At 35.1% G+C, this 26,590-nt stretch overlaps 1 protein-coding gene across 1 annotated transcript in view; it reads left to right on the top strand.

Annotated features, from left to right (window-relative positions):
* The window catches only part of LOC145668954 (adenylate cyclase type 5), a gene marked incomplete in the record, with an annotated part of 459,372 nt that overhangs the window by 276,157 nt on the left and 156,625 nt on the right, over nucleotides 1-26,590 (top strand). The window contains 1 exon segment of the mRNA XM_081737245.1: nucleotides 13,002-13,151. Within this exon segment, the coding sequence (XP_081593371.1) occupies nucleotides 13,002-13,151 (150 nt within the window).

Genomic DNA, 26,590 nt, shown 5'->3' with positions numbered 1-26,590 from the left:
TTTTACACGTGTATCACAATGAAATCGCATGTCAATCTGCAGCACAACGCTTGATGCTAGAAAAGCGGGTCTGAAGAATGCATGTTTCGCTCTCTCAGTCTGCCGGGATAGTAATGAACATAGTGATGGAAGCATCATTGGGATTCGTCGGAGAGAGGATATGTGATTCGTTTTGTTATGCGTGACATTCTCATCATCTTTCAGCCACAGATATCTATTATATGCATTCAAAGGAAGCTGTAATAACAGACGCCATTCAAATTAATCCTAACGCTCCAGACGAGGTCGAACCGTACATTCACTGTTTAAAACTCTTAAATTCTTATGCAGTATTTGTGATGTAGCTTTACGATGCGCAATATCCGTGTGTGAAGGCGCCTCCTTTCTCGGTTGGTAGTGTAATGGAGTCAATGGCATGCTTACATCGGTTTGTTCCTCAATTTTTACAGTCAACGATTGCATATTCATATCACAATGGGTATACTCTGTTCTATAGGTGTCAATTTTGTGTAAAAATAATCAGTTATCTAGATGTGTTACATTCTCCTGCAGTTAGACGTGAAACCGTTATTACTTTCCCATTCACTGACTAGATATATTATACCAACAGTTCAGCAAACTAACTTCGAACAAAAATACGTCCAGTATGTAACTGTGGCTCTTTTTGTCAGCGAACAAGAAATATATAAAGATTTGCACTACTAATCACGTCACTATCCTCTCATGTTTAACCTCGCGTGGAGAGAGTGATTCGTCTCATTTCCAAAAAGTGCTTTGTACGAGTCATTAATTCCGGTAGCGCATGCCATAATTTGAAGTATGCAGGACTGGGACTTTTAGCCCCTTCCTGATTTCAAGGTGATCCCGAATTCAGTTTTACTCTGCGGAGTCTAATCTCACCATGATACTCGGTACGTTGCTGTGTGAGGACATCTCTTCGCGCCAAAAGGAGACTGGAATTTAGCTTTAACGCTTCAGTGTTGGCACTCAACATTACTTAGATTCTTAGCGGGCGCGGTAGCTCAATGGTTGAGCGTTCAACTATGGTGCGTGGGATATCAGATTCGATCCCAGCTAGCGCCAAGTGAACTTTGTGGTGGACAAGCACCGTTTACGTGGGTTTCTCGGGCTTCCCTCTGTTCTCTGTTCCTTCCCTCTTTCTTCATTTATCATCACCACCGTCTCCTTTAGCCCAGCCGGCAAAGCCATAGATCGTAAAACTGAAAAATTTCATTTCATTTAATTCCTTAGATTCTCACTTAATAATAGAGTTCCTTCCATTAGTAGGTTTTACTGGTAGGTGGGATTTGGTTCACCGCACCGCATCGAAGATGTATTCCATAATTCTTCTTTTTCCAAGGAATTTTTGTAGTAATGCATTGAGGATTGGAACGAGCGATATATATCCAAGTGATAGTTACGAGTCAAATTGGAAAGCGTTTAGGTGCTGGTCTATAACAAAGTATAAAAACCCACTCACCATAACGAAGCGAAGCAAGTAAACAGACGCTACACTATGTCTTCTCATGCTCTGTACAGTTTGCAACTTTTGGCTCAATCGGATATTTCCTTCTTACCTGGGATGACTTCAAAGTTAAACCTTGAATCTGGGGATATCCAATATATTTCCTGAAAGGGTTTGTCCAAAATAAGTTTCAGTTCCTTGGCCAGAAGTGACCTCACCCTTTCAGGTTTAGACATATATAGAACAACTATATATCCTATATATCAAAGTAATCTGCATGACTAGTAGATTAAGAATATAATATGCACTACTTAGTTATATTTCATATTAATGAATAAGAACAACAAAAAAAAACATGATTATTTCACTATAAATATCTTATATTAGTGGAGCTATAAAGTTGAGAAAAGCACATCGATAATATCCAGTCAGCAGTAAGTCATTTGGTATCACAAGTAATGTGATTCATTGTTATGGCTAGATCTGATACATTCATTTTACGTATTTCAATTTCTATATTCTCCACGATTTCACCTACATACGTTGTCAGACCAGTACATTCATTATTTATTCGTCAATTCTCATCTAGATGAAGTGTTTGATAAGTCACACGGTACAAAAACGGTCAATAGATTTTGAGTATATAATTAGGGAAAACTAGTCGTGTGGTAATTTGAGCTCAGTTACTAGATCCAAACAGCTCTTTCTTTGTAGCTATATGAACCCGATTGGTCGCCCTCTAGCGACGACAAGGCCCAGGTAGTGAGAAGGAAGAATGCTCTGGCTGGATGTTTTTGTCGGAATTTGGCCTTAGTTTTTGGCTATATGTGAGAGTCATGTAACTCACACGTACGGTCCTGGCAAAATGATCCTGTCGGGACTTGGCCTTTGCTTTTAAGGTGTGAGGGTCACGTAACTCATACATACTGCCTCACGATCATTGTACGGCGTGATAGTGAGGTTCACTAATATAGGATAGAACCCCTATTTCCAATCCTAAAGAGGTGGGATCACTTCCGGGCAAGGAATTGAAACCTGTTTTGGAACTTGCTCGACAAACCCTTTCAGGAAATATATTAAGATTCAAGGTTCAACCTACCGTCTCCTTTAGCCTAACCGGCATAACCGTGGGACGTAAAACTCAAAGATTTCATTTCATTTCATTTCAAGGTTCAACTTTGAAATCATCCCTGGTTCGTGTTGCAATTTTAATGCCCGGCAGTGTATAATGACCCCCTACATCTAACACGTTTCCTCTCTCATTACTGGTAATGGTTTTATTTACTCTTTCTTGAATTTGTATTTAGTAACATCTGTTGATGAAGTGTACTACTTGATATTACAATCTTTTTATACCGAAGTAAAAAATATATAGAAGGAAGATTATTCTTTTTTTTCTTTTCGCGCTCAACTCATTTGCAACTTTATCTTTAAAAAGAAAAATCTTTAACGAAATGATAATGTTTTCGAGAAATGAAACCATTAAAGAAAACCTAAAGCTAGTTTCCAAGACCGAAAGCAATTCTCGTAAATTCCATTAATTTTAATTCACTCTACCCATCACTTCCTCCTCATCCCTTAACACCAAATTCGTTTTCACTTCAAGACCGTGCTTCTGTTTGTTCATTCACCACTCAGTTCCACTTTTTTTATTTCTTTTTTCTTTCTTTTTTTTTTTTTTTTTTTTTTTTTTTTGCTGTTTTCTTCTTTTTTAACCTCTGGGTTCCACGATCTCCTCTATTTCGCAAACTGGGTAAAAGAAAAAAAAAGAGAGAAAAGCTCAACATGTTCGCGGGCCCTCTTAGCTACGTATTTCAACACTTTTGTCTTCTTCCATGCCCCAGTTTCTTCTTTTTCCTTCTATTTCTTCTTTTTCTCTTTTCAAAACACTTCCTAAGTCACTCATTTAGCTATGCCCCGGGTAGCTTGTGTCGTAATTTAGCTGCGGCGAAACAAATTTTCTTTCTGTGCGTAGACATTCAAAGCAAGTTTTCCGAGTTTTACTGAGTTATCAAACAATTGGAAACTTTTCCCTTTATAAAATTAAGGGATGGCTTTTGCTAGTTTTATAAATGTCATTTTAATGATGCTAACATTGTTTCGAGATTAATAGCACTGGGCTTATTTTCATATGCGACATTAGCGTTCTCTTTTTGAATTTCGCTTTTTGAATTGTAAATTAAGTGTTCCAATCCATGCTATGGTTTTATTCTTAGTTCCACTACCACGAGCACCATCATTAGCACTAAGTAATTATCATTATTATTATCATCATCATCATCATAGCTAGTAAACTGAACAGTTTTAAAACGATCTTATTTCTGTCTTTTGAAGTAAAAACTGTCTTTTTTAATATGCATTATTCACCAATTGTCACAGATATATATATATTACCTTTGTATTTGTTCTTATTTTAATTACCTAAACAGTTATAACTTTCACCTTAAATTATTCATAAGGCAAAATGCTGTATTGTTATTTTTTCATAACGTGAGAAAGTAATAGCACCAAGAGACCGTCTTTTGTCTGATGTGCAAATGGAATACTAGTGTCGGTATCTCTTACGTTTAAACATTTTATATTCAGTGTTTTAACAGTGAATTTAAGGGTGTGAGGCAAGGACATAGTAACCCACAATTTTACTATTTTAAGCAATTATAGGTTTTCTGCTGCATAATTCATTTTCAAAGTCGGAAAGCTGGTTTTTCACACAATGTTTATTTATTTATTTATTTATTTATTGAAACAGAACACAACAGGTATTATACCCCAATTACAGTGTTCATCTTTCATGAAATAATATATTTACGATTTCCCTTTTAAACCTTGTGAGGCAATCAGCGTAAATATCTATATTATTTGTCATTTTTAAGAGTTTGTTGTAGGTTGCACTAATCCTCCATGGTGGCGACTTATTTAGGATATTCGTCCTTGCTTTTGCACAATGAAAGAAGTTATAGTTTTCTGGACGTGTTTTTCTACCTGGAACGTTTATTTGAAAGCTCGAAAGCAATTCGTTGCAGTCTAGCTTATTATTAAGCACCTTGTACAAAAATATCATGTCAGATAACGTTCTTTTTTGTTTGAGGGTTAGAATTTCAAAATTCCTATTTAATGAATTAGTGTTTTCAGTTCTTGGGAAAATGTTTGTTTCCTTATATACAAGATATCTAAGAAATTTGGACTGGATTTTTTCTATTTTTAGTGAGTTAATTTTTGTATCTGGGTTCCATACAAGCGTCGCGTATTCGAGTTTGGATCGAACGTAAGTTTGATACAATTTATGAAGTGTGGCAGGTTTACGAAACTCCCTACTAATTCTTAGAATAAACCCAAGATTTCTGTTCGCTTCATTATTATGTTATCAATATGAGGTTCAAATGTAAATTTCGTATCATACATTACTCCTAAATCATTGACAGTACTTACAACGGGTAGTTGAGTCTCATTAATTGAATATTGAAATTACACTGGTTTTTTACGTTTTGTAATACTCATGATTTTACATTTACTAATATTTACATTCAATAAATTACTTTGACACCATTGCACCACTGAATTTATGACTTGTTGAAGTTTATTACAGTCATTTATGGAATTTATACATCTAAAAAGTTTGAGATCATTGGCATACAACAATTTGTGGGAATACGTTATACATCTAGGAAGATCATTTATAAATATTACAAATAGTAGTGGACCCAAATTTGACCCTTGTGGAACACCAGATAGTTGCAAGTATTCGGTTGACTTGTATCCCTTATATACAACGAACTGCCTTCAGTCTCTCAAATACGACTCGAACAGCCCAATTAACTCTGCGGAGAAGTTAAATTGACGAAGTTTCTCTATTAGTACCTTGTGATTTACTCTATCAAATGCTTTCGCAAAATCGGTGTAGATAATATCTACTTGACCACCTTGATCTAGGGTTCTTGCTACAAAATTGTTAAGAATTCTGAGATTTGTGACGGTCGATCTACCCTGGACGAAACCATGCTGGTATTCTGAAATTGATAATTTTATATGATTTTCAATCCGTTTATAAAGAATAGATTCAAACACTTTAGCAAAAGTACTCAATATTGATACAGGCCTATAATTTTGAATATCTTTACCATTATTAGACTTAGGAATGGGACAGACTTTTGTTATTTTCCATTTACTGGGGAATTTACAAGTAGAAATAATTAGGTTGAATAAAATATAGAGTGGAAGTAGAAAGTATTCTTCACATCCCTTTATTATATAATCTGGAATACCATCAGGTCCTATCGTTCCTTTCCCCTTCAGTTTTCTTATTGCTTTTTTAATTTCAGTCATCTCAATTTTTAGAATCCTTAATTTGTCCAGTGTCTCATATGAGCTGTTACTACTACTATTGCTATCCATGATATCTTCGTTATTATAGACTGACTGAAAATATGTAGCAAATGAATTTGCAATCTCATCATTACTAACTAATTCTTGGCTATTGTATGTCAGCGTGTTACAATTAAGGTGTTGGGTCTTAGTTTTAACAAAAGTCCAGAGCTGGGAAGGATCAGTTTGTAACGTGTTTTCTGTATTCGCAACAAAGTTACTATATTCTGTTCTAATTTCTTTTTTAAGTTCATTTCGTAACTTCTTAAATTCTAGGAAGTGATAAGCTATATTTCTGCTATTGTGCTTAATTGGCCTGTGGTGATGGGCTTTTGTTTTTATTTTCGTAATTATATTCTTAGTTAACCAAAACGGGTACTTTCTTTTTACCTCTTTTTTGAGAGGAATGCACTTATCAAAAATATTACATATTGTATTATAAAATGATTCTGTAGCCGTATCAACCTCAGAATAACAGCTAAGGAATGTCCAGTTAATATTTTGAAGTTCAGAATAGAGTTGCCTAAAATTAGCTTTTCTAAAATTATATGTGCTGATATTACTTTTTTTGTTTATACCTAATAATTTGCTTAATTTTACTGTTATGGATAATGTTGGGTGGTACACATCCTCCTTAACTAAAGGAAATATGTCCCTAGTGACTGTTACGCTGTCTAAGTTCGAAAGTACTAAATCTAAAGTTTTTCCAAGATTATTCCTAATATTATTAAAAGATGCTATATTGTACAGCGACATAAAATTATGTAAGCATTGATATTTGGCTGAGGTATTCAGAAAATTAAAATCTGTGCCTGTGATTTCTGGTAAGTTAAAATCACCAAATAAGAGGATAGTGCAACCTGGCTGACATTTTGACTCTATACCTTAAAAACCTCTTCATACTGCTCTATTTTTGAATTAGGTACAAAATATACAATACAAACATATATGGTCATTTTATCAGTTGTAATCTTTGTTAATATACAATCTGTACTTATTTCAGAGCAGTCTATAGCAAATATCTTATATTTTTTCAGCACAGCTAGTAACACTCCCCTTCCCCTTTGTTTCCTTGTTTCTTTTAGATTTCTATCACATCTAAACACTGAATATCTGTCATCAAAGAGTTCTGTCATAGTTGTCGCTTTTCAGCCACGTTTCACTTATTCCAATTATATCATAGTTTGATGACAAAATATTACAATAGAAATTATACGTTTTGGTCCTCACCCCCCTTGCATTTTGATAAAAGATATTTAGGAGTGTGTTGGTGTCTTTTCTTTGTCCCTTGGTATTTTCAACTTTCACTTCTTGCAAGTGACCAGATTTTTCATGCTTCACTTCCTTACCTTTGCTTAAGTCCTGTCTATGTCAGGGCATAAGGCAATACATGAAGGATTAAACGGACAAGGTTAAACGAAGCGGTATGCGTTGTTCTCTATCGGGTGCTGCAAAACGCACCAAATCATGTTCTTGCCTCACACCCTGTGTTTAGCTTAGTGTTGTGTCTACAAAGGAAGAACATTTTACTATTTTCTACAGATCCAGATAGTTCTTCAGACACAGATAAGTCATTCTTTTATGATGTTTTTTATTTTATGTTTGTTTTTTCCTGGAAGATACCACACCTCTTCCTTTGTATTGTTTTTATAGCCGAAACGTTTAAATAATAAATACTTCATACGCAATACTTTTCTTTCTACAATCAATACATAAAGAATATATGTTATATAATTGTAATCTTTTCTTCTTCTCCCTGTTTTTCTTTTCTCCTTAGAATGCAGTTTCTTCTCGTCAAATAAATCCTCCAATCAGCTTCTCTTCTTCAAAATTACATCTAATATTTTCTTCTTACGAAGATTTTATTACAAAACTTGTTTTCCGCTTGTGCAAGTCAAATCTTGGAATTAAAATTTCACGCACTTTGTCACTAATTGCAGGTCTGCAGTTTTGTTTACATAAGTAAACTCGATGATAATACAATATTTTCACACAATGTTTGCTCTAGCTTAATTTAAAAATCAATAATTATTTGAGGAATAAAATATCGAGCGCCAGCTGCTTATACAACCAAATACTCATGAAAGTTTGGCCGGTTGCAGACGATTAGGCGTTTTATTGACCTTATTAACAAGTTTGAACATTTTCCTTTTCGCAATAAGAAGAAAAATGAGGCTGTTCCACAATGCAATCAAAAATATTGAATAAAGAGTAAAAGGTAAAAATGACCATAACAAAACTTTGAAATAAATTCTTTTGTATAATGCAGTAAAAAGAAGAAAATATATTTATTCTAGGGAAATTCAGTGTTATCTTTTTAACGCTCTTTGTAGCTTATTTAATGTTATTTAATTTTAATGAGTAACCTGAAAACCATAGTGAATATAAAATATTATAGAAAGTGGTCAGATAGTATCTACGAAACTCCATTATTTGAATTAATACGAAGGCTGTCTAGAAAGTAACAGACGTTTTGAAATAAAAAAAAGTAACAGAATGAGCAAACCAAATTGTATTATATACATTTGAAAGGTACATTCTTAAGCTATTTTATTTACATAATCGTCATGCACTTTTCATACCATGGCATAAATTTTTCAATACCATCGAGCAAGAAATCCGCTACCTGCGATTTTAACCATAGCTTACACCGGCATGCAGTTCGGCGTCAGTAATCAAAGCGTTGCGTAGCAAGTCACCTTATTCATGTGCAGTTCCTCATGAATAATCCTCTACGTACTTCCGTAAATTAGTCCAGTCTCCACCATCACTATTTCCATGCTCGATCTTCTGTCTTCGAAGATAACGGACTCCACTTTCTTCACAGTGGCAAGATCGTCCTTCGTTGAGGGTTTCCTGCTCGTGATTCGTCTGTTAGGGACATGTGACCACTTTGAAAGTTTCGCTTTCACCTCATAACCGTGTCATATGATGACCCTTCATTCCCATAGACAGCTTTCATTTCGTCGTGGATTTGGCATGCGTTGTTGCCCTTCAAATGGAGGAACATTATGACACTTCAGGCTTCAATTTTGTTCATCATGCAGGTTGATATCTTCTACAGGCTGTGGAAAGAAAAATACTGTAAACACATATTTAATATTTGCACAAGTATGCATAGAATCCTCATTAGTCCCAGGACCTGCTATAAGGCATAATACTTAATAATAATAATAATGCATAGAAATGACACTGATTATGCACAAAAGTTTCATGTAAATATAGGTATAACTTCTTTGTGATAATTAAAACTTCTGGATACCCTCTCGTAGATAGATAATCCATCAATACATGAGACGGAGACATGTATTATTTTGTTTTTTAAAAAATAAAAATATAATTTTGTGGATTGTATTTTCTAAACATAGCCTTAAAAGAGTTCACGTTGCTTGATATTTTTTTCTGATTTACTTATTTCGTGTGGACACCATTTTCTATTCAGTGAATATATTCGTCTGCGTTTCAAAAGTGTATATATACTTCTGACGAAGATAGAATAGTTGATGTAAAATCTGATAGAGTTGAACTACGGAAATCTCACACTTATTCAGTCAATCAAATGCATCGCCACCAAAAGAGCCTCTTGTGGCTGCAGACCGAGAGAACTGAAGTACCTGACCACAACTTTAGCAATAGATGTTTTTGTTCAGAGCGTTAACGAGTTTTCACTTCCCTTGCGAGTTGTTAATTTGCAGCTGTAATGAAAACACGAGTTTTTAAATCAAAACAAAACCTCCATTCTATTTCGATTCTCCAAATTCCCAATTCTGCACTGAATTTTCAAAGAGGAAATGATGCTTTGCTTTTCATCACTCACTGAAAGGCATATTCATAGAATGGGAGCTTCAGCCAGTATCCTTGAATACACGTAAACCCGCACAACTATACTAAACTATACGTGTAATTGCGTTATATTCATCCTTGGCACAAAAACAATTGAATTCTCTTCATATATATAGATATGTATACATGTATATTTCTAGGGGTTTGAATTAATAATTCAGAGATGGAACTATTCGGCCCATATGAATTGCAATAGAAGCTTAGTATGGGGGACAAACAAGAAGCGATTCATGCGAAGCGAATAGCAGTGTAACATTTAATGAGGTTCATACACGAATAAAGAAAGACGTTGCCCTAATTACTTGTGTAGTGTGTTTGCTTGTATGTTTCATTAAACAAACTTGTAATGGAAACATCATAAACATGCGCTAACCCAAGTGACTGTTCCTTGTCTGGTAGGAAGAAAAAATTAGTTTTAAAATTATTAAAACGAACACAACCTTTTTTGATATCTGACTAGGGAAAATTGTTGACACAAATTCGAATTTACTTAAGTTTCTGGAAGACTCTTTCTCCAAAGTTGCCTCGTCCAACTCAAAGGGAAATAAATGAAAATATTTTAGTTTACGCCTCATGATTATGCCCTTTAGGCTAAGGGAGACGGGTGATTAAGGTGAGTGAGTAATGATTGAAGAGTCGGTGGAATAAAAGGGGCTACTCCCGAGAGATCCCACAGACACGAGTTGTCCACTACAAACTTATTTGGTTGGAGGTCGAACCAGACACCCCTAGCACCAGAGGTAATCGCTCTACCAACCAGCCGCTGTGTCCACCTGGAAACATCTGAATTCGTTATAAGTGCCTTTGTTAGTAAAGTCAGGTATCTTTTACCCCCATTAACTTCCAAGTATTAATTTATAATGGAAACAATAATAATTATAATGATAAACACTACTAACGGCGATAAAGAGCATCACGTAACTCCATATATGGCATTTTGTAGTAAGTAAATCTACGCATCCTTTTATCATAGGCAACCAACATGTCTTTGCTACTGTGTACGTTGCATTAAAGCTAGGTGTGGTATTGATTTTTAAATAGGATATGAATAATCACACTTTACCCTTAAACATATTAAAGGATTGACTTCATTACCGAACTCGGCCGAGATAATTGATATACCTAGCGTTATCCTAATAACATTACAATCCTATAAAGTCCATTAGCGCCATCGTTACAACATTACAATCTTATAAGGTCCACTAGCGTTATCCTAATAACATTACAATCTTATAAGGTCCACTAGCGTGATCCTAATAACATTACAATCTTATAAGGTCCACTAGCGTTATCGTTACAACATTACTATCCTATAAAGTTCACTAGCGTTATCGTTACAACATTACAATCTTATAAGGTCCACTAGCGTGATCCTAATAACATTACAATCTTATAAGGTCCACTAGCGTGATCCTAATAACATTACAATTTTATAAGATCCACTAGCGTGATCCTAATAACACTACAATTTTATAAGGCCCACTAGCGTGATCCTAATAACACTACAATTTTATAAGGCCCACTAGCGTTATCCTAATAACATTACAATTTTATAAGGTCCACTAGCGTTATCGTTACAACATTAAAATCCTATAAAGTTCACTAGCGTTATCGTTACAACATTACAATCTTATAAGGTCCACTAGCGTGATCCTAATAACATTACAATTTTATAAGGTCCACTAGCGTGATCCTAATAACAATACAATTTTATAAGGTCCACTAGCGTTATCCTAAGAACAATACAATTTTATAAAGTCCACTAGCGTTATCCTAATAACATTACAATCTTATAAGGTCCAGTAGCGTGATCCTAATAACATTACAATCTTATAAGGTCCACTAGTGTTATCGTTACAACATTACAATCTTATAAGGTCCACTAGCGTTTTCCTAATAACAATACAATTTTATAAAGTCCACTAGCGTTATCCTAATAACATTACAATCTTATAAGGTCTACTAGTGAGATCCTAGTAACATTAAAATCTTATAAGGTCTACTAGCAATATTCTAATAACATTACAATCTTATAAGGTCCACTAGCGTGATCCTAATAACATTAAAATTTTATAAGGTCCACTAGCGTGATCCTAATAACATTACAATGTTATAAGATCCTCTAGCGTTATCGTAATAACATTAAATTTCATAAGGTCCATTAGCGTGATCCTAAGAACATTACGATCTTTTAAGGCCTACTAGCGAGATCCTAATAACAATATAATTTTACAAGGCTTACTAGCGACATCCTAATAATATTACTATCTTATAAGGCCTACTAGCGACATCCTAATAACATTACAATGCTATAAGGCCTACTAGCGTAATCCTAATAATATTAAATGTTATAAGACCCACTACTATGATTCTAATAACATTACAATATTATAAGGTCCACTAGCGTTATTCTAATACAACATAACATGAAAACCTTATAAAATTCACTAACATGATCCCAATAATAACAAACAACAGAAACAGTTGGAATGGAAGTCTGTCAAAGCTTATATTCAAAGGAACCTTCCCAGTATTGGTATATAGAATAAGGAAAAGTCTTAGTCGGGATAGCAGGCCACCACATTCCAGTCCAGGGCATCCTGATTGAAAGCAAGAACGCTAATTACTAGTCTGAACTTTTTCAATGTATAGGTTCGAAATATTTGTATTTATCGTGACTATAAATAATAATCTATACCAGTAAACATTTATGTATAATAATTTCATTTTGTTGAGGCTCACACTGGGTCCGAACTCCCCCCAAAACTTCCTAATTCTACACACATTTGTACACTTTGCCGATAAGATTACACTTGTTTCACAGGAAGATGATTAATGTGGTAATGAAAATTTGATCTTAACACTTCATGTGTGCTCTTACTCTTATAAAAACAATGTAGTTGCATCATATTTCTCTGAATATACAGGTGGAAGTATTTTACAATCACTTATCTTTTCGGATATAAAATAATACCCATTCAATACTACATAGACCAGTGGCTTTTAGTATTGTACCCCTTCCCAGAACTTACACCCCTGCCAACAATTTCTGCGTGCGCCTCTGGCTCTGAACCACTTATTGTAAAAGCCACCTAAATCTACCTTAATTCGAAATTCATTAGCACGTATACGAAAAATTCAAGCTTTTTAAAATTAATGTAACTTTTGATTTAAAAAAAAAAAAACGTCGTCTTCAATTTTAAATGATTTGATTTGTTAATATTCAACTGACGTGAATGTGTTCTCCATTGTTGTTATATTAAATTATTTTTTTTTTAGTAGTCTCATAGCTTTTAATTAATGCTATTATCCCATTGTTCTTGTGTTGCAGCTGCTGTCAAATCTGGTGTTGTTTGTGTGCACGAACATCGCTGGAGTGTTTACTCATTACCCAAGCGAATTAGCCCAGCGACAAGCTTTCCTCGAAACTAGACAATGTATTGAGGCCCGTCTCACAACGCAGAGGGAGAACCAGCAACAGGTAGGCAATCTATACGAATTATATGTTATACAGAATCTCTCACGATGTATTAAGCTAATTTTGCCGAACTGTTCAGCATAAATATATAATTCAAATAGCTATTTAAAGATCCAAGTTAGTGTCGGCTTTTAAGTAAGGTTGTCAACTCGGAAAAATAGAATTACTGGTACCCGCTAACCTTAAAATACAAAGTGTTATTAAAAAAAATACGTTGAATGATTGTCTTTAACAGTAATTACTGACGCTACAGTCATTTGATGTAATTTGTCTGATAGCCTGATCCGTTGAGACAGGCAGCGACAAGTTAGAACACGTTCTGACTTGTCAGTTGGCGTCCAGAGCTGCTCGAGTGTGGTTGTGTTTACTATGTCTGTCGCACATCATGGATTTCGAACAACGCATGAACATTAAGCTCTGTTTCAAGTTGCAAAAAAAGTGCCCAAAAAACTCATGAAATGTTGACATTGGTATATGGTGATAATGCTGTAACTCTAAAGACTGTTTACAAGTGGTATGAGCGATTTAAAAGCGGAAATGAATCGGTAGAAGATGGGCAACGTTTGGAACATTCATTAACCTCAGAAACAGAAGAAAACGTGCAAAAAGTGGCAACAATTATTCGTTCAAACAGGCGAATAACTATTCAAGAGGTTTCCATAGAACTAAACTTCTTGTACGGATCCGTACAAAGAATTTTGACCATCGATTTGAAAATGAGAAGAGTAAGTGAAAAATTCGTTCCCTGACTATTGACTGATGAACAGGAGTTTTGGGCCGAAAAAAATATTCCTGTCTATTCATATTAACAGTACTCTCCAGATATAACATGACGCAACTTCTGGCTCTTTCCCAAAATTAAAACCATGTTTAGAGGAAAACGTTTTGACATCATTCCTGACATTCAAAGGGCCACGATAGAGCAGCTGAACTCACTTCCAAAAGAAGCCTTCCAGAAATACTTCCAGTCATGGATTCAACGTTGGGATAAGTGCATTGCTAGCCAAGGACAGTATTTTTAAAAAGATTAAATCAAATTTCATGTAAGCTTATTATTCACCGTATTTTTGATCATACCTCGTATGAGTATATGTTTGAGCCTGATTAAATACCAGCCAGTTGGCAACCCTTGTTTGAGGGAAATCTTATCGCTAAAAAATTATAATTTAGCTGATTCCCGTGAGAAGAACGGGAACTTTTGTTAGTTTTAAATAGTTATCACGGAACAGTTACAGAAACATAAATCGATTTTACTTATTTCAATAATACGATTGGCTCAATTACAGTCAATTACGTATTTGTTTAATTTTGTCTTATATTACATTTTGTGGGACGAAAAGAATGAACACACCAGTGGCTTGAATTGCTGTCGAACTATAGAGTTTCAGTTTCGTATTGCATTATGATGTCTATGTCTGTATATGAAAGTAAAGTTTTGACTCAGCATTGTGTGGTCTTTGTTTTCTCGACCGTAACAGTTACAGCAAAGCAATCTACTTTTGCGTGTATAAAAGAGTTCCCCAAGGCAGCATTCTGGTTCCACCATTTAACCGCAAAAGAAATAAAGCCTCAATTCCATCCATATTTATATGTGTTCACCTCTCGTCTCCATATTTTCTAATGGTTTGCTCTCCAACATGTTTTGTTTATAAGTTTCTGACATATTTATTGTTACCAAATGTTATGTAATGCTTATTCTCGTCTCCCATATGACAACAAGCATTTCTGTTACCCGCATTTCGAAATTAAAAACAAAATGTGCTGCAGAAGTTCCTCGCGCTTAGGACCATTCCTGCACACAATGCTTTAAACACGAGAAATGTTTAACAATGTATTAGGTTGGAAGTTTGTTACTTAAGTGAGAAGAAAGTGCTGGTGCTGTTCTAGGATAGAACTTGTTAACTTATTCATGAACCCCTGTCTACATATTAACAAGTTGCTGCACACACACACACACACAGTTCGTTCTCAACGAAGCATCTCTGTCATACACAAAGTTTAACGCAAGTTTCACGGTAGACTTGGACAATATGAGCAAAACGAACAAGCTTTATTGTTTGTTGATTTCCATCAGAATTTGAAAGCAGAATTACAAAATTAAATTAATAAACATTTTACCGCAGACCCCTAATCCTGTAAAAGAAAACTAGATTAAGCAGCATTTAAGTCTTTGAAAATACTAAAGTATTCCTTACATTACTCTATAATGTCACTTCCATTTAACGTATAATTCTATATATTAAAATGCTAGAAAAGTTTATATGTTTGTGGACGTTTATATGTTTGTGGCCAATCCTTTCGATAGTGAGTTCTCAAAAACCATAGGCTCTAGAAAGATACTGTTTTCATTGATCGATTGCAAATTTTGTGTAGATTGTTCAGTTCTAATTGGATATTTATAGAAAACATGGTCATTATTCCCTTATTACATTTTTGGGGTACACTGGAAATGTTGAAACGTTTAAAAAGTAAAGCACCATATCCTACGAGTTATACATTCCAACACCACATATTTGTATATCCGTCAGGTGTTTGTTTCATGACCAAATGATAATGTAAAACGAAGGATAACCATTTCTCCAGTCTAAGGTAAATCTTTATTGTTTGGAATATTTTGCCTAATGAACACCATTCAAATCTTGCAAATGGTGCGAGATATTGAAAAAATTATCGAAAATATCTCCCTTTCATAGTACTCCTTGCTGATTTTTTATCAAGAAGTCTTTCACTTGTGTCTGTAAAGGGACATGTACAGATATTGTGAGGAATGACAAGGAGGTTCATGCTCATATGTGAATGATACGCTGTGTAGAGAGCGCAGGTTCAGCCAGTAATAATAATAAAAAATCTATTTTGTGACACAGCTTTTCGAAATAATGCAACAGTGTTCGGTTTCTTAGAACAAATTCTACGAAATACAGTAGATCGAATAACGGTCTTATATCTTAAACTCAACAGAGATCTTACCACACATGGCAAAGGCCCCTAATTTAGTTGCAGGGTACATAAGGATGAGCTCGACTTATAAAACCTTACACTGAAATAAGTGTGATGTTATTGTAGAGGACTCCCTTGGTATAATAGCTTCGCAGTTCGATTCCTGGACATTTAAGGATGGACGGGACTTATACCTCAACTAAACGGTAGCTCAGATGATGAATCTTGGTCTATGATTCGAAAGGTTTCTTGTTTGATAGAAGATGTTTGACAACAGATAGAACTTAGAATTTATGTTCAATATTCGCTCGTCTCTGGTTCAACCCTAAGTTATGGAAGGTTGCCGTGGATGATTGTCGACTCGTGTTCACATACTTCCTCGAGATTTTCTCTTGGGATCACTGACTCAGTTATACAGCGCTCATCTCTACAGCGTGAATTCCCTGGTTCTATACCAATACGTGCCAAGTTGACTTTGTGGCAGATAAACACGATGTGCGTTGGGTCTCCTGTTTCCTTCCACATTCTTTGTTCCAACAGCAAAATCATGCTTAGTAACTCTCATTGACTTTCCTGTATGGAGTCGTTCGTGAGCCCATGTGCTCATTACGATCTGTTTCTCCATGATGTATGAATATGTCGACACGCTATAGGGAGTAACGGAACTTTCCGATCATCTAATGTGTAGCTGATTTTTCTGTACAGCCAAAGTTGTAGAATTTACGTGAAATTACTGACTGTGAGACGAAGAGAGCGTTGAGAGGGAATCTGTTGGTTTCTGCATTTCTTTACTAACTAACTAACTAATTATATGGCCTATGGAACACGGGGGTTCAATGCTGCGTTCATAAAAGCTCTCCACTGACTTCTATCCTTAGCTAACTGGATCCAGTTTCTACTTTGTATTCCTATCTCTGCGAAATCCATCTTAATATTGTCCTCCCATCTGCGCCTAGGTCTTCCTAATGGTGGTTTACCGAATGGTCTTCCAGTCAAGACTTTGAAATCGTTTCTACTTTCTTCCATTCTAGCTACATGACCCGCCCACCTGAGCCTCCTAGACTTGACGACCCTAACAATTTTGGGTAAACCGTATAAATAATGTAGTTCCTCGTTATGAAGATTCCGCCATTCTCCGTTCCTGTTCCTCTTGGGTCCAAATATTCTTCTCAGGATCTTGTTCTCAAATACTTTCAGTCTATGTTCTTCCCTCAGAGTAAACGACCATGTTTCGCAACAATACAGAACAACAGGCATGATTATCGTTTTATGTATTTTAAGCTTCAAATTCCTCGACAGAATTCGGGACGACAAGAGATTTTGAACCGAATAGTAACACGAATTCCCTGCTTTTAATCAACATTTAATTTCTTCGTGAATATGATTTTCGTATGTTAATATTGATCCTAGATATTTGAAACTATCCATTTTATCAAAAGTATTATTTAATATTTTAAAGCATCCATAATTTGCTGTATTACGGTCCCGACACACTTCCATGTATTTAATTTTCTCTGCATTTACTTCTAAACCCATGCCACTGCAAGCGTTTAATAAGATCTCTGCATTTCTTTCTATTGTTCTCCTATCATCATCATCATAGGTATTCTGCCTTTATTGGCAGGTCACTTGCCGCAGCTGAGAAGCTTCCATGCTCCACGGTCCTCCGCTAAACTTTTCGTCTTCGCGTATGATCTTTCTGTTTTAATATCATCCATTAATTGTAGTCTCCTTCGCCCCCTCCCTCTCTTTCCCGCCACCATACCCTCTAGGACGTTCCTCATGATACAATCTCTTCTTAGGCAATGTCCCAACCAGTTTCTCTTCCTCTTCCTAATAATATCTAAAAGTGTTCTTTTCTCACCCACCATTTCTAACACTCTCTCATTCGTTTTCCACTCGACCCAACTAACTCTTTCCATTCTTCTCCACACCCACATTTCGAAGGATTCCAGTCGATTTTCGTCACCCTTACGCAATATCCACGTTTCCGCCCCATACAGCACAACACTCCTCCTACCGAATTGGTCTAAATGGAGTAGGCAGACGAAGAGTGTTCTGGGTTATGTGATGTGGGTTCTCCTATCATCCCTTATTAAATTTATATCATCAGCATATGCCACAACCTGGTGAATACCGTTCAACTCTAGCTTTACCGTTCAACACTTTTAAAGAGAAACATGGAAATATTTTCAAGAAGGGAAAACAAGGACTCTTTTTGCTGTTAAGTAAGGGAATGGAAAGAGCTGCATGTAATGTAGGTGGAATTGAGAACTGGCGAAAGAATTGAATCTTTCCTGGCGATCTGATTTTAATGTTTTCTCAGGATATCAGCCAGGTGTAAATACTGATTTCCAACGTTTCAAGTGTAGATATTACTTTCATCTTCGAGGATTGTTGTGAAGAGATCAGAGATAAGTCAAGTCAAGTCTCTTTTCCTCCCGAAGGGGGGAGGGACGTATGGCCTTTATGGCTGCTTTGTCCAAAGTGTATTTGGCTGTCTTATACATTTTGTGATAAATTAGGGTTTTATTGGAATTTGATGTATAGATAAACTTATGGGACTAGGATTTGTGCTGGAAGCAAGATATAACAGTTGTGCAGATGTAGTGGACCCTATTTCCTATTAGTTATATAGGGCTACTTCTTTATTCTTCTTTCCCCTTGGTTCTTTTAGTTAAGTCGTCCTGCTTGATCCCTGGAGATACATATGTGGACATTATAGTGACTATGTAGAGGCACAATGGAGATAGGTAATCGGCTAGTCTTGTGGTATCCAATCAAAAGCCAGCGTTTTTCTCAGCCAATCACAGGCTCCCATCATACCTGTAGTCACTATATATCCACACATGACCACACATATATATATCTGGTCTGTTCATCCCACCGACAGACACCTTAGGTTACTCACACCATGGAGGAGAGGCATGTAGAATGTTGGTTGATGCCTTACTCACTGTCCAGGACGCAGGCTTTCCTGAGGGGCGTCCTTACTTATAAATTTTCTGTTTCTGTTTCTGACAATCCTGAAGATGAATGCAATGTTTGCATTCGAAACGTCACGAGTCGATATTTCTACCTAACTCATAGCCCGAGCAAACTTATTAGGAACTAGGAACTGTTAATAAAATTAGTAGAGTGTGAAAATGCAAAATAATCGGCTCAAGGGATTTCTGCATCAGGTAAGCGATGGCCTCAGAAAATAATATATTCGTTGAGAGATTTCAGTAATATATTGCGAAACGAACTTTTCTAGTATTTTATTAAACAAAGAAAGATATTACAAAATTGAAGAGTTACTAGCTTCTCATAAAAAGCTGATAAAGTTTAGCTTACGTTTTTTTGTTTTATTGAAAGAACTTACGAACATACAAGAAATTTTATGAAAAACCAATACATCTGGTAACACTGTGATGCTACTGACTTCATTTGTAAACAAGGATTCTAGTTTGTAATTTTTCCCGCTGCGGGTAGCATGATAAATATTTCAGGCGGGTAATATGATACGTTTGTCGTTCGTTTCCTTTAGCTCTAGCTGGTCAGTGACGCCAGAGCATGAACTGAGAGAAATAGATAGAGCAAAAGAGTGAAGAGAATGAAACAGGAGAATAAAATAGAGAAGAGTAGAAGAATAAAATAGAAAAGAGGATACAGGTAATCATGCATCAAAAATAGTGATGTATGTATGTGCAAAACCATCGAGTCTGCCATTCGTTTAATATAAGAAGGTTTTATAACTACTCCTGTATTCATGTAATTTGCTTGTGACGTCATAGAGCATCAAGTTAGTGCGAAACAACTGTATATTTACCTTAACATTTTATTTCATTTTAAAATGCGTTCAAAAATTGTACGTAAGTTCCGATTAACATATGTATCTTTGGTGGACGTATTCTGGGTTCGATTCTTAGTAAGGTCACAAAAAGCTCTGTTGTGACAATATCGTAAGGCAACTGAGTTGGTAATTGAATTAAGAAATAGCGAATTTCTGTCTAGAAAGCCAAATTTAATGGTGTTGGAAGCTGACACTTTGATTATGCAAAATACGCTGAAATACGCTGAAAATACGCGGTCTAGCAGACTATAGTCCTGGTAGCTTCAGAAATATATTTTTTCTTTAAGTTTTTTTGTTAACCTACTAATTACATATCGTGACAAAGCAAATGTATGAGTATGCAAACTTGTGTCTTTGGTCGTCTGCCGTTGCTATGATGTTGTGTGTTATTTTACCACAACCATTAAAAAACTTTTATTTTTAAAAAATCCTCTCTTTGGGACTTGGTGTTTAATACTATTTGCTTATTTGTCAAAAGAAAAGCCAATCGTGACGAACTTTACAACAATTACTGTAACCACCTTTGATATTTTTATAAAAATCCTTTGCTTTCAATTCTTTTGTCTTTCTCTCCGCAAAATCATGTACTCGTATGCATCCTGCAAAAAAGTTGGATGTTGTTATTAGTTCTTTGACATCAAGAGGGTAAAGTTCCCTTTGTTTTCATCTCCTTTCCTATCTCTATTAGTATTTACTTCCAACATGAAAACTAGTGTGGGCTGTTCTAGTCACTGTACATCCTTCCCTTTTACTTTGTTATCGTGGAAAAGAAAAAAACTCTGCAAACCCGCTTACCGAGTCCTTTGTCGAGGAATCTTAATTTTGAGATTATCAGCTTTTTTCTGTTGTCTACTGGTGAATCTATAAAATTGATTACAGTTCCCCATTGTCTTCATTTACAACTAAATATTTGCTTTTAATAGTTTATTGACATAAAAATATACTTTTACGATATTGAGTTCCTTCACTATCTTTGTTTTTCACTTATTGATTTATATAGGAAATTCTTTGTTTTAGCTTATTGATTTATATAGGAAATTCTTTGTTTTAGCTTACAGATTTATGTGGGAAATTCTTTATTTTTAGCTTATTGATTTATAGTGAAAACTTTTAGTTTATTGAGTTATATGTGAAGTGACTTGCTTTAGCTTAACGTTCTATATGTTCATTTTTTTGTTTTAGCTTAATTTATATGAGTAATTCTTTGTTTCTAGCTTATTGATTTATATGAGAAATTCTTTGTTTCTATGTTATTGATTTATATGAGAAATTCTTTGTTCTTAGCTGATTGATTTATATGGAGAAATTCTTTGTTTTTAGCTTATAGATTTATATGAGAAACTCTTTGTTTTTAGCTTAGTGACTTATATGGAAAATTCTTTGTTTTTGGCTTATTGATTTATATAGGATATTCTTTGTTTTTAGCTTATTAGTTTATATAAGAAATTCTTTGTTTCTAGTTTTCTGATTTGTATAAGAAACTCTTTGTTTTTAGCTTATGACTTATATGGGAAATTTGTTGCTTTTAGCTTATTGACTTATATGGAAAATTCTTTGTTTTTAGGTTATTGGTTTATATGGAAGGTTCTTCTTCTCTTTCCTTTTCAATGAAATGAAATTTTAATTGTTTTCTTTTACATATTTCTTTTTAAACGAATTTACATGTTCCTTACTTCATGAAAATTAACTTTTGTTGTAATAGTTAATATTCAATTTTAAATTAAGAAACATGCATAATACAAATAATTTTGAAAGTGCAAAAGAATGTTTAAATATATTAGAAAAAGAAGAACTCAGTTAAATTAAAACCATTAGAATTCCAGTTCATTTCAAAGAAAAAGGAAGAATTTCCCATATAAATTAATATGCTAAAAACAAAGAATTTCTAAAATAAATCAATAAGCTAAAAACAAAGAATTCTCCATAGAAATCAATAGACTAAAAATCAAAGATAAGCTAAAAACAAAGAATTCTCAATAGAAATCAATAGACTAAAAATCAAGACAGAAAAACAAAGGAGAACATCGGTGACTCAGTGGCAGAGCGCTCACCTCTAGAGCTTAGGAGTACCTAGTTCGATCCAAGCTCTTTCTAGGTGGCCTTTGCGGTGGACAAAATCCGTATGTGGGTGTTTTCTCGAGGTTTTCCAGTTTCCTCACACTCGTCATTCCACCATTATCATCCATCTTATCGCCACCGTCTCCTTTACTCTCGGTGCATAAACGTGCGACGTTAAACTAGAAAAATAATAACTTACTCCTATAATAACCAAATATTGTTTAATTAATACTCAATGACTTCACAAACTTATTTTTTTAATCTATAAAATTGTTATTTCTCAATATAATTTTCTTAATGTTAGCAACCAAATAAGTACACCCTTGGGCAAATTAATAAATCCACTTCAATTTGCAGCGTAACTGGGATTGCAAAACATCAGATGCTGTATAACATTATCTGTTAAACTTTTAATCTTTTATCTGTAAAGTTGTCTGTATGGGATGTGCTTTGTTAGTGAGAAGTTTGTTATTTTGACATGCAGTAACCATCTTCTTGGTGCTCGTCCTCGCCTCGTCGTCATATTTATCTGAAAAATAAGAATCTGCAAAGAGACTTTGTGGATGTCTAATATTAGTTTTCAGTTTTAATACAGGCACGTCAGATATTTACAATTCTTATAATATTTCGTATGATAATTATACAGGTACTAATATACTAATACAGGTTATTAGTATCTATACATAATATACAGGGAGTCTCAAAAGTCCCCTGACATAGGACAATTCTGTTATTATCAGAGTTAAAACAAAATGTAAGAGGGAAAACCGTCTCCAAATACTTCAATCTAAAGTGTAGGAATTTTTAAAATTGAAACATACGTTTAGGCTGTACACTATTTATGCACCCAATGCTAAATGAAAATGCAACGTTGTCATTTAACTGGATCCACAACATAAGTGAATGAAGTTACTGTTTGAAATGGAGGCTGGCCATCAACACGTTAGCGTAAAAGACAGTAACTTCATTCACTTATGTCACGAGTCCAGGTAAATGGAAACTTTGCAGTTTCATTTAACATTGGGCACATAAAGAGTGTACAGTCTAAACCAAGGATCTTATAAATAGAGGATCTGCCCTTACAATAAAATCTTGAAGCCATACGTCACAGTTTCGCCACCTCTATTCTGCCCACTCCGCCCAATAGGATCGCAATGTTTTGAGCCAACAAACATGGCGGAAACAAAAGTATCTAATCAGACGATGTCGGAAACGAGAGTAGCCAATCAGACGTGCCGATGCTTGCTTGTTTTTAGCTTCATTTTGGATTGAAAACATCATATTTTTAGACGGTTTTCCCTCTTACATTTTGTTGTAACTCTGATAATAACACTTATCCTATGTGAGGAGACTTTTGAGAGACCCTGTATTTTATATACAGAGTGTTTCAAAACAACACCGAGAACGTCTTGCAGGTGATTCCTGACACAAAGATAAGACAAAAAGTATAGAACAACCTATGTGCAGAAATTGTCATTTCGAAGTTATAGGCTGTCGAAAACATGAAAAATGAACTTTAAAGGTCCATATTTCCAATACTATGGGACATACCGTATCGAGTCAAGACTTCACTTAGAAACTAGTATGTACCCAAAATATCCATATTTCAGAATCCTGCGGTACTTCCGAAACAATTTTTATAGAGGTAGTTGGGGAGTACTTCAAATTATATATCCGTAGTCAAATTCCTTCTGTAAAAATTGTTGTGTGAGTACCGCAGGATTCTGAAACGTGTATTATTGGATAGCGCACATATTAGTTCCTAAGTGAGATCTTGACCCGAATACGGTTGCTCTCATAGTATTGGAGCTATAAAACTTTAAATTGCATTCTTTTCGTATCTTCGGTAGTCTATATCTCCGAAATGACAGATTTCTGCACTCAGGTTGGTCTATATTTTATTATCTTATCTTGGTGTCAGGAGTTACCTCCTAAACGTTGTCAGTGTTGTTTAGAAACACACTGTAGATGCTAATATAGGTTATATAGTTGATAGAACATTTTCTAATTTCGTGTAACTTTTTTTTATCTTTCCAATGCAAGATATATATATATATATATATATATATATATATATATATATATATATATATATATATATATATATATATATATATATATATATATATGTTGTTCCAAGAAAGGTGTAAGCTATTGCAACATTGAACGAAAACACTACCCTGATCCAAAGAGAGATTGCTGCAAAGGGTTTTGTTATCCAAAGTGCTGTAAGGAAAGTTAAGATGAAGAAAAAAACGCACTCTCTTCTTTCACGTAGGAAAGGAGAATGTAGTAGAAAAGCGCTACAACCACTAAGGGTGACTCTTACTTGCTACGGACAAGTAAAACTGACCCACAAAGGAACAGTTTTGACCTTCAAAATGATCTTGCTTGTGCAGGGAATCTCTTTCATGCCTCAACTATCCGCCGACGTTTGTTGGAATGTTTTCGCAAAGTAAGAAAGCCAATTAAAACACCAACATTGACAAAGGTCATGATGAAGAAACGTCTCCAATGAACAAAAAAACACAGAAATTGGACAAAGGAAAACTGGTAATCTAATAAGAGCCAATTTCTGGTTCAAGAGGTGCGGGTTAACACGTTTGTGGGGCGACTAGCGAACCTATTTCCCTAAAACGTATTCACAAAACTGAAACACTCGATAAAGTAGAGATCTCGGGCATGTTTTCCTATAGTGAGCGAGGAGCACTTGTCTTTATTGAAGGGATGATGAAAAGTAACTAATATATCCCAATGTACTACAATCCAGAATGTCTGCAGAACTCATCAACCTCAACGGAGTAGATCTGCCATTTTTCAGCAAGACTTGGCAACGTGTTACATATCTAAAACGATAAAACGAAAGTTTGCAAAATTTGTTCTGAACATACAGGTTTATGTTCTATATAAGTTTTGGGGTACTTAAATATAAAACTGGCATAATTTTCCTCCATCATTCCTCATAAACTGTATAGACCGGCACTTTGCTGTAGTATAAATCAAGAAACAGTAATAATCATAAAAAAGATGCCAAAAACTGCAATTTATTCGTACAAAAATTACGACACATAAATTATAACATTATCATGGTTACTATACCAAGTTACTTTCTCCATTTTTCTGGCTTGTGTTGTTAATCGTAAAAATACCCAAAAAGTGCCCAGCAGTAGTTTGCTATCATAAAGTTTCACCTTACCTGACATCTTTTCCATCCATGTTCTTTTTCCTTCTTCCAAACTGATCAATTTTATCACAAGCTCTTCATTAATACTGAGAAGTAACTCACTTTTTTATTGTACTAGTACCTGGTTTCCCAATTGCTGAAAAAATCGTCCTCGGTAGATTTTAGAAATGCTTATTATAAATACACATTGCATTTTCTTGACATTTGGCCTGAAACTAAAGCTTAACTTGTATTTTCACCCTAATTATCGTTTTCACTAGGTTTTCTGTCTAAATTTCTTTAAGTTTAATACAGGATTATTTAAAACAAAGCGTGCCAGTTTTGAATCGTCTGGCAAATTTTTGTTTCTCAGCTGCCGAATTGTTTTGTATTGTTACTCTACCCACAAACATTCTTATTGTCACCTTAGTCTGAATTTGTCGTATTTCTTCAGTCTGGGTCTAGCCATAGAGCAGTTTCCCTAACAGCACAATTACATAGCAGGCATATGCCTATCATCTTCCCTCGGGTACATGGGAATGTGTCCAGTATGTGCCTTATATACTTCTGAGAAAGAAATCACATGGATGGCAAGTGATAGTTACAGTCTATGTCAGCCCCTAAGCACATGCCTGACATGTACCTGGGGAACGTGCCTAGCATGTTCTAGGTATGTTCCCCATGCCGTAAGCGTCGATGAACCACAAATTTACTCCTCCAAAATATGTAAATTTGCATGTATGCGTAATGTGTTTATATTAAGGTGAGTCTAAACAACACTTTAAACAAGTGAAAAAATGTAGGGCTACCCTAGGGTGGGCGCGATTCGTCAACCTTTGGATTACTAGCCACGTGCTTTTCCGACTTGGCCACAGAGGCAATGAAGAGAACGGCGCTTGTAGAGGGATAAATTATTGAGGTCTTTTGCATTCGGTTAATCAGAGTGCTCCTTTAACCGCATATATTCGACTATAACCGTTTGGGATCAGATAAAATTTGCTCGCCATGTAATTTTATAACAAATTGATGAGTGTCTATTTACTTTATTTCACGGTTCTTCCATATTCACTTTCAAAGATCGGCGACAGTTGCCATCTGATCAAGTTGATGCGTTTATTGCTCCTAGTATACAATCGCTTAGAAAAAGAAGCAACAAATGCATCAAATGTGCGAGATGAATTTAGAACACCTAAATGGCGAATGCCTAGCACATCTTGTGCTGTTAGGACATCTGAAACAATATGTACCTAAAGGACGTACATAGAAGATGGCAGATATATGTTCCAAGTCAAGACAAAAACAAATGACTGTTAGAGTGCGAAACTGAGCCAGGTATATAAATGCTATATTTGTGGTACCGCAGCAAATATCAATTAGGTGTAACAAGTACCTAAAACTTAGGTAGCTGAAGTACGTGCTTAGCACATGAATATCATATGTGCCAAGTGT

The sequence above is a fragment of the Thermobia domestica genome, chromosome 13, assembly GCF_964235325.1.
Source record: "Thermobia domestica chromosome 13, izTheDome1.hap1.1, whole genome shotgun sequence".
NCBI lineage: Eukaryota > Metazoa > Arthropoda > Insecta > Zygentoma > Lepismatidae > Thermobia > Thermobia domestica.
This window is presented reverse-complemented; position numbering and strand designations above follow the sequence as displayed.